Source organism: Protobothrops mucrosquamatus, unplaced genomic scaffold, assembly GCF_001527695.2.
Source record: "Protobothrops mucrosquamatus isolate PMUCROS unplaced genomic scaffold, P.Mucros_1.0 scaffold3522, whole genome shotgun sequence".
Classification (NCBI taxonomy): domain Eukaryota; kingdom Metazoa; phylum Chordata; class Lepidosauria; order Squamata; family Viperidae; genus Protobothrops; species Protobothrops mucrosquamatus.
In genome coordinates this window covers 72,669-82,369 of record NW_015389491.1, presented here as the reverse complement: position 1 = coordinate 82,369, position 9,701 = coordinate 72,669, and the positions used below count along the sequence as shown (strand labels likewise).

Sequence of the window (9,701 nt, the reverse complement as noted above, 5' to 3'; positions counted from 1 at the left end):
CCTCCTCCTCCACCGGCCGCTCCGCCCGCCTCTCCGCCCGGCTCTCCGCCCCACGCCCGCCCGGCCGGCCTCCGGAAGCGGCCTCGGCAAGCCCGGCCCTTCCCGGCCGAAAGGAGGAGAGGGAGGGCGGCTTTGGTAGAGGCGCGCTCGGGGTGGCCGCTCCGGCTTCGCTTCGTTCGTTTGTTTGTTTCTCCTTCTTCCTCCTCCTTCCTCTTCCTCTTCCTCCTTTTTCCTCTTCCTCCTCCTTCCTCTTTTTTCCTCCTCCTTCCTCTTCCTCTTCCTCCTTTTTCTTCTTCCTCCTCCTTCTGCCTCCTCCTTCCTCTTCCTCCTCCTTTTTCTTCCTCTTCTGCCTTCTTTCTCCTTCTTCCTCTTCCTCCTTTTTCTTCCTCCTCCTCCTTCCTCTTCCTCTTCTTCTTCCTTTTTCTTCCTCTTCTTCCTCTTCTCCTTTTTCTTCCTCCTCCTCCTTTTTCTTCCTCTTCCTCTTCCTCCTTTTTCTTCCTCTTTCGCCTCCATCCTCCTCCCCCATCCTCCTTTTTCTTCCTCTTCCTCCTTCCTCTTCTTCTTTTTCCTTCTTTCCTCCTTCCTTTTTCTTCCTTCTTCTTCCTCCTCCTCCTTTTTCTTCCTCCTCCTTCCTCTTCCTCCTTTTTCTTCCTCTTCTTCCTCCTCCTTTTTCTTCCTCCTCCTCCTTCTTCCTCTTCCTCCTTTTTCCTCCTCCTTCCTCTTCCTTCTTTTTCTTCCTCTTCTTCCTCCTTTTTCTTCCTCTTCCTCCTCCTCTCTCCTCCTCCTTTTTCTTCCTCCTTCCTCTTCCTCCTTTTTCTTCCTCTTCCTCCTCCTCCTTCCTCCTCCTTTTTCTTCCTCTTCTTCTTCCTCCTCCTTTTTCTTCCTCCTCCTCCTTCCTCCTCCTCCTTTTTCTTCCTCTTCCTCCATCCTCCTCTTTATCCTCCTTTTTCTTCCTTTTTTCCTTCTTCCTCCTTCCTCTCCTCCAACCCGGAATACGTAAGATGGAATAATAGGGTTGGAAGGGACCTTGGAGGTCACCTAGTCCAACCCCCTGCTCTACACAAGAAACCCTATACAATTCCGGATAAATGGCTGTCGGTTCTCTTCTTGAAAACCCCCCACAATGACCGTTCCACTGATTCAACCTGGGGGTTGACCTTTCTTGACTGTGTCACTATTCCTGGAGGAGAACCTTTTCAGACTCAAAAGCTTAAGACCTTGGAATAAAACGTGTCTGCCTGAAAACATCCCACCAGATTCCAGATTTTGGAGCTGGGCCCTTGCAGGAAAGTTGGCTGAACCGTTCAAGTTTCTCCTTTGGCCCAACTAGCAGGGAAACAGCTGTCAAACAGGCCATCTCCTGCATGCTCCTCCACTGGTCCCAAAGGTGTTTATTTCCAGGAGGTCAGTGGACTTCCTTGTTTTTCTTTGAAGGAGTTTCTCTTCTCATCGCAGAAGCTTCTTCAGCTCTGACTGGAGGGTGGGGAACGGAAGTATTTATACTCCTTGCAGACAGCTGGTCATTTGCATTTTTTAGAGAGCCGTTGAGGCCACTTGGAGGTTTGTCTGTGTCCTCAGGGTCACCTGAGTGGTGCAAATGGGTGTGGGGGGTTCTTAGGACTGTGTTCCACACCCATTTGCACCACTCAGGTGACCCTGAGGACACAGACAAACCTCCAAGTGGCCTCAACGACTCTCTAAAAGGATGCAAATGACCAGCTGTCTGCAAGGAGTATAAATCCTCCCGTTTCCCACCATCCAGTCGGAGCTGAAGAAGCTTCTGGGATGGGAAGCGAAACGTCTTCAAAGAAAAACAAGAAAGTCCAATTGCCTCCTGGAAATAAACACCTTTGGGACAGCCATGATCTGGATGACGGAGAATCTCCGTAGATATTCAAGTGGTTTTTTGGGGTCCGGTGTCTTTTTCTACGTCCCAGAACCCCCAGTAATATCTGAGCCAGTTAGCACTGGACTGAGATAAGCAGGTCACGCAAAGGGGATCAGGTCAGAATTGCACAATACACATTTTAAGTCTGCAGAACCCAGCTGGTTTTTGGGGAGGCGTATCTAGGCTGGGTTACCACTAGGTGGCAGCAAACAGATTCCAAAAAATGGTCTACGTCTGCCACCTAGTGGAGGAACCAGTCCCGACACAGCAGCCTTCACCGTGTGCAACTCGGAAAATTGGGTGTCATCAATCAAAAGATGTTGTCTCTTTCCAAAAGTGTGTAGGCCAATGGCCAAAATGGCCTTTGGAGAAAGTTGTCAAACGTGTTAAAATGTGCAAAATGCACAATCCTTCCCCAACTGCGAAACAAATAATAATAATAATGATGATGATGATGATGATGATGATGATGATGATGATGATGATGATGATGATGATGTCCTGGGTAAGGACTTGATAGGTAGACAAAATGCCAAATCCAGTCTGAACATCTGGCTGACTGTGCGATGATCCATAACAATAACAATAACAATAACAATTATCATTATTATTATTATTATTATTATTATTATTATTATTATTATTTAAGACAATCCACGGTTACAGTCTGAAAAGTTAAAATAGAACCCATGACAGGTCAATCAAAATTGTATCTGCTAATCACAATTTGAGCCCAAACTTTATGTTGTTAAGTGGGACATTCGTTAAGTGAGTTTTGCCCCATTTTACGACTTTCCTCGCTNATTATTATTATTATTATTATTATTATTATTATTATTATTATTTAAGACAATCCACGGTTACAGTCTGAAAAGTTAAAATAGAACCCATGACAGGTCAATCAAAATTGTATCTGCTAATCACAATTTGAGCCCAAACTTTATGTTGTTAAGTGGGACATTCGTTAAGTGAGTTTTGCCCCATTTTACGACTTTCCTCGCTACCTTTGTGAATTGAACCACTGCAGTTCTTAAATGAGTAACACGGGTGTTAAATCAGTCCAGCTTCCCGCATTGATTTTGCTTGTCAGAAGGTCGCAAAAGAGGGAAACCACGTGACCCCGGGACACGGCGACCGTCCTTAATACGAGTCAGTTGCCAAGCGTCTGAATTTTGAACGCGTGACCACCGGAGGTGCTGCAACGGACGTTAAGTGTGAAAAACGGTCATAAGTCACTATTTTCAGTGCTGTTGTAACTTTGAGTGGTCACTGAATGTTGTAAGCCCAAAGACATATTTGGCTGTTTCTAAGATTATAAACCTAATGGCCCCTTTTCTGATAATCCAATGACCTTTTTTTTTAATACCCAGATTAATAATGGGACAATAGTAAATAAAGGAATGTTATAAGCACTGAAATGTTGTTTTTATTTTTTGTTTTTTCTTCTTCTCGCAGCTTTTGCCTTTTTCCAACACGTTGTTTCTGTAACAGCCCTCTTCAATTTCTTCTTTTTCTGTTTGGCCTTTTGGCTATCTCTGCAGAAGGAGTCAAGAGGGGGGGAAAAAACAACAACAATTGATGAGAGAAATGGGGGGAAATGGCATTAAATAAATTAAACGCGTGATGAAATTAGAAATCTGGAATTTGCAACTCTTATGGGCTTTCCAACAAGCAACAATTTCTACCCAAAACTCAAATGTTAAGCCATACTGTGGCTGTCCGGTTTGGGTTTAGTGTGTGTTAACCCAGACATAGTGATTTACTGAATAGACCATGGTTATACAACGAAGAGTCACGGATAGAGGAGAATATCTGTAGCCCTGGATTGAACTGTGGGGTCCTTGGTGCTCTCCGAGCTTGGCTGCTTTCTGTCGGACGTTTCATGGCCAAACTAGGTATCATCGCCAGCACATTGATGATGTTACCTAGTACGGTAATGAAACGTCTGCAAGAAAATAACCAAGCTCAGAGAGCACCAAGGACCCCACAGTAAAAAAAAATAAAAAATAGCCTCATCAAGCACTCCCTTCAATGCTGACAGGGCTCCCACTGATTACAGAGAGCAAACCCCACACTCCTTCTAACACTGATGATGTTAGCTAGTTGGGTCATGAAACGTCTGCAAGAAAACAAGCAAGCTCAGAGACCACCGAGGACCCCATTCTTCTTCTCCTCCTCCTCCTCCTCCTCCTCCTTCTTTCCACAAACCCCACACCCTACTAGCACTGATGAGGTTACCTAGTTGGGTCACGAGACGTCTGCGAGAAAACAAGCAAACTCAGAGAGCACCAAAGACCCCATAGTCCTCCTCTTCCTCCTCCTCTTCCTCCTCCTGCTCCTCCTCCTCCCCCCTGCAGACCCCCCTCCCTTCTAGCACTGATGATGTTACCTAGTTGGGTCACAAGACGTCTGAGAGAAAACAAGCAAGCTCAGAGAGCACCAAGGACCCCATAGTCCTCCTCTTCCTCCTCCTGCTCCTCCTTCTTTCCAGAAACCCCACACCCTACTAGCACTGATGAGGTTACCTAGTTGGGTCACGAGACGTCTGCGAGAAAACCACCCAGCTCAGAGAGCACCAAGGATCCAACAATGAAGAGCCCAAAGCAGCCGATCTCATTTTTGCCAGATCTGCAGGCCAACGAATTCCTAGCCTAGCCCCCCAAACTTACTGGTCAGCTCTGCAGATCCTCCGCCGCTTTGGACACGTGGTGCGTTTGTGATTGGCCTCTCCACAAACGAAGCACCCCGAACGGTCTTCTTTGCAAGGGTGACTGGAAAGAGCACAGCGTGCGCAGATGCTACAGTGAACCCAGGCTGCAAACACACAAAGGAAGGATTCACGAAAAGCAGCCTAAAACGTGTTTGAAATTGTTTTGTCCCCAAAAACCAAACCAGCGTGCTGGCTGGGCAAATTTTGGGAAGCTGAAGTCCACAAGTCTTAAAATTGCAAGGTTGGTACAAAAAAAACCACGGGCCTTAAGAGAGATTCAATTGAACAATGTTTTTAAGGTTTTGCGAGAATCTGCAATAAAAGGCTTCAGGAAAAGGCCCAGAGCCAAAGATGACAATCCTTATTTGCTGTTCCCGGATTCTTTGGAAACCATCACGAACCAGGATCAAAAGGAAGGAACGTTTCCTAAGAAGATATCCACTGATCTCAGTTAAAGTATGAAAACTTACCAAGGAGAGAAGCAACCTAGAACTAAGGAGAAACTTCCTGACCGTTAGAACAATTAACCAGTGGAACAACCTGCCTCCAGAAGTGGTGAATGCTCCAACACTGGAAGTTTTTAAGAAGAGACTGGACAGCCATTTGTCTGAAATGGTATAGGGTTTCCTGCCTGAGCAGGGGGTTGGACTAGATGACCTCCAAGGTCCCTTCTGTTATTCTTTTCCTTCCTTCCTTCCTTCCTTCCTTCCTTCCTTCCTTCCTTCCTTCCTTCTTCCCTCCCTCCCTCCCTCCCTTCCTTCCTTCTCTAACACCTGAAGTTTTTAAGAAGAGACTGGACAGCCATTTGTCTGAAATGGTATATATAAGTAGGGGGTTGGACTAGAAGACCTCCAAGGTCCCTTCTGTTATTCTTTTCCTTCCTTCCTTCCTTCCTTCCTTCCTTCCTTCCTTCCTTCCTTCCTTCCTTCCTTCCTTCTTCCCTCCCTCCCTCCCTCCCTTCCTCCCTTCCTTCCTTCTCTAACACCTGAAGTTTTTAAGAAGAGACTGGACAGCCATTTGTCTGAAATGGTATAAGGTTTCTTGCCTGAGCAGGGGGTTGGACTAGATGACCTCCAAGGTCCCTTCCAACTTTTTTTTATTATTATTATTATTATTATTATTATTATTATTATTATTATTATTATTATTATTATTATTATTATTATTATTATTATTATTAAAGGGTGCCTGTTTTGTGGCTAGGCTGAAAGTGGAGTCATCTCGGCCCAAAGCAAAACATTAAAAACTTTTTAACGGCCGCTTGATCTTGCATTCCCCCGATCCCAAACTGAAAAAAGATGTCGTTTAAAACAAACAAACAAACAACAACAAAACTTACAGGGCTTTACACATTTTTTGCAGAGGTTACAGTGAGTCCAACGTCTGCCATCCTATTGCGGGGAAAGAAAGAAATAAAAAAAAAAGATTAACTTTGATCCGGATTAAAAGGGGGGAAAAAAGTATCACTTACAATCAAATTACTACACAACTGAGCTCAAAATTGCAGTTGCCAATCAAGACGCTTGTTGAGTGAGTTTTGCCCCCTTTTTACGACTTTTCTTGCCACGGTTGTTAAGTGAATCACTGCTAGTCATTAAGCGAATCTTGACTTTCCTATCGACGTGGCTTGTCAGAAGGGATATGGCAACCGTCCTAAGTACATGCCAGTTGCCGAGCCTCTGAATTTGGATCACATGACCGCGGAGAGGCTGCAGCGGTCGCTAAGGGTGAAAAACGGTCCGGAGTCACTTTTTTCAGTGCCATCGCCACTTCGAACAGTCACTAAATGACCTCTTGAGGACTAGCGGTGCAGTCCTGCTTTCCAAAGTCAAAGCTCCACTTCCATGACTGCGGATCCCAGGCTTACTTGCTAGATTCTTACGCGACTATTTTATTCTTTCGTTCCCTTTTTTTAACACAAAGCCTGGGTTTCGTATTTTAGATTTGAAAAATGTTTAATAAAACATACTCACTTTGGAAGGGCAGGAACTGCAGATGTCGCAGTGCTGGTTCTGGGCGCTGACGTATCGCTGACAGGCGGGACAAAACCTTGACCGAGAGAAAACAAGGAGAAGGTTTTGCAAAAAAAAAAAAAAAGATGCAGCTAGTCTTGACTAAACAGAGGCTTGGTAGGTCACGTCAGTGGGCTTGTGGGTAATGGTTTTGTTTTTTAAAAAATAATAATTCGTTCTATCCAGAAGTCATTCTAACATTGAACGTTTTTAATTTCATTTTAATTTAATTTTTAAAAAGGGACTGGGCAACCATTTGTTCGAAATGAGCAGGGGGTTGGACTAGAAGACCTCCAAGGTCCCTTCCAACACTTATTATTCTATTCTATTCTATTCTATTCTGTTCTGTTCTGTTCTACTCTACTCTACTCTGTTCTCTATTCTATTCTGTTCTATTTTGTTTTCTATTCTATTCTATTCTATATTCTATTCTACTCTACTGTTTTCTATTCTATTCTATATTCTATTCTATTGTTTTCTATTCTATATTCTATTCTAGTCTATTCTACTCTACTGTTTTCTATTTTATTCTATTCTGTTCTCTATTCTATTCTATTCTATTCTATTCTATTCTATTGTTTTCTATTCTGTTCTGTTCTATTATCTCCTATTCTGTCTCTTCTTATTCTATTCTATCCTATCCTATTCCATTTTCTATCCTATCCCTTCCCATTCCATTCCATATATCCTATCCTATCCTATCCTATTATTATTTTCTATATTCTATATTCTATTCCATTCTATATTCTATTTCTCTATTCCATTCCATTCCATTCTATTCAACACAACGTTTACCTGTAGCCTTCTTCTGCTGGAAGAACTATGGAACTTGGTGATATGTTAGTAAAAATACGAACTGGGGATTGTTTGCGGCCTCTTTTCCCATGCTTATATAGCGCATGATTGTCATAATCAACCTAAAAAATAAAAGCGGGAACAGTTAATGAAAGGTAGGCTGTTAAATCTTCCAGGATACGGGAAGAAAGCTTTAGGTTAATGGTCTCTGGTATTTTCCACCCTTGCTTCTTGGAAGGACACAAGCGCCATGATCAACCAAGCTTCAGGCCTTAACTGATCCAGTTTTTTTATGTAATCCATCACCAATTAACTGCGTGAAGGTAAGAGGACAGGCAGGGGCAGGGGATGGAGTCAAGAGAGGAATCAGCCTGGAATCGTTACGTTCCCACAAGCGATCTAAGCCCAGCCCCTCTTGAATTCCACTGACTCTTTATCTAGTGCTAACTAGAAACTGGACAGCCACTTGTCTGAAATGGTCTAGGCCTAGGGTCTCCTGCTTGAGCAGGGGGTTGGATAAGACTTCCAGCTTTATTCTGATTGACTGATTGATTCATTGACTAAAATGGTCTAGGGTCTCCTGCTTCCAAGATCCCTTCCAGCTCTATTCTGATTGATTGATTGATTGATTGATTGATTGATTGATTGATTGATATGGTCTAGGGTCTCCTGCTTGAGCAGGGGGTTGGACTAGAAGTCCTCCAAGGTCCCTTCCAGCTCTATTCTGATTGATTTGATTTGATTGATTGATTGATTGAAATGGTCTAGGGTCTTCTGCTTCAGCAGGAGATTGGACTAGATGACCTCCAAGGTCCCTTCCAGCTCTATTCTGATTCACTGATTGATTGATTGATTGATTGATTGATTGATTGATTGAAATGATCTAGGGTCTCCTGCCTGAGCAGGGGGTTGGACTAGAAGACCCCCAAGGTCCCTTCCAGCTCTATTCTGATTCATTGATTGATTGATAGATCGATTATGATTTGATTGATTATGACACGTTTGACCCTCCCCTCTCGTGCTCAGCCTGGTCAACTCCTACAGATGATGGATACCATGTTGGGAATTTGAAGGACAAGGTTGGGGAGACATCATCCCAAAGGGGAACCTCGGTTGATTGCGTGACCAGGTGGCACAATAGCTTCATAGTTTTGTTTTGGGACTAAATAAATGTACTTTAGAAGAGATCCATCGCTACCTTCGCTCCTATACTGAGGGTGTTTTTATAGGGATTGGGATCAATTCTCTTACTGGGTCAGTCCAAGATATTGGACTGAGAGTATATTCGGTCCCTCATTTACTCAGATGATCATGTTTTCATGCGTAAGAGGACTGGACAGATGTTGGACTTGAAAAGAAAATGTCCAGTGGTGTGCATACCGCAACTTATCAGAAATGTTTTAAAACAGCTGCATCTTTCCCTTGCCTCATCACACATTTCTCTGAAGAAATGATTACAATTTTTGGGAAAAAGAAAAAGGACAGATTCAGCACAAACCAAAGGAAAGCAATTTATACTCGGAAACTGACAGATTCCAGAAGTCATAAAGAAATTGTCACTCAAAAGGTTTCTATGGAGGACTCTTTGTCCTTACCTGATAATCCAACATGGTGAAACTTGGAAAACATTCAAGAATGCGGGACTCAAAAAAATACGGAAATATCCAAAGGATAGGTAAGTCTTTGCTGGCAGAACCTAATGAGCAGAATATTCACAATATTTAAAAAAAAAATAGATACAAATAAATAAAAATAGATATAAAATCAATACACACAATATAAATAAATTTATATAAATATAAATATAATTCTGCAAGGAACAACACAGCAAACACATTTATTGCCTTTGCAAACAGTTTAGGGCTAAAATGATCTATTTTGCAAATGAAACTTTGCAGCCCGAACTGTGGCATGATAGTTGAAAAACTTTAAATATGTTCTCAGTGAAAGACAGCCATTAAAGCTGTGATCCTTTCCTAGATCATGTCAAAATCCAAGCTTGTCACCTAGACTAGAGTGGAGGAATGAAGAATGGAATGGAATGGAATGGAATGGAATGGAATAGAATAGAATAGAATAGAATAGAATAGAATAGAATAGAATAGAATAGAATAGAATAGAATAGAACAGAATACAGGAATGGAACGGAACAGAACAGAACAGAATAGAATAAGAGATAGAATAGAATAAGAGATAATAGAATAATAGAATGGAATGGAGTGGAGTGGAGTGGGGTGGAGTAGGGTAGAGTAAGAAGAGATAGAATAGAATAAGAGATAATAGAATAGAACAGAAC

The 9,701-nt window shown here is 42.7% G+C and overlaps 2 protein-coding genes across 2 annotated transcripts in view; both read right to left on the bottom strand.

The window, feature by feature from the left end:
- ANAPC4 (anaphase promoting complex subunit 4) overlaps nt 1-1,366 on the bottom strand; it is a 25,005-nt gene extending 23,639 nt beyond the window's left edge. Inside the window, exon 1 of the mRNA XM_029286385.1 lies at nt 1,355-1,366. Coding sequence (XP_029142218.1) covers nt 1,355-1,366 — 12 coding nt within the window. The remainder of the gene's footprint in view (nt 1-1,354) is intronic.
- A 1,948-nt stretch (nt 1,367-3,314) lies between these two features.
- Nucleotides 3,315-9,701, bottom strand: part of ZCCHC4 (zinc finger CCHC-type containing 4) — a 20,215-nt gene continuing 13,828 nt past the window's right edge. Inside the window, exons 7-12 of the mRNA XM_015827133.2 lie at nt 9,001-9,101; nt 7,406-7,527; nt 6,572-6,647; nt 5,938-5,989; nt 4,558-4,702; nt 3,315-3,423 (exon numbers count right to left, since the gene is read on the bottom strand). Of these exons, the coding sequence (XP_015682619.2) occupies nt 3,315-3,423; nt 4,558-4,702; nt 5,938-5,989; nt 6,572-6,647; nt 7,406-7,527; nt 9,001-9,101 (605 nt within the window). The remainder of the gene's footprint in view (nt 3,424-4,557; nt 4,703-5,937; nt 5,990-6,571; nt 6,648-7,405; nt 7,528-9,000; nt 9,102-9,701) is intronic.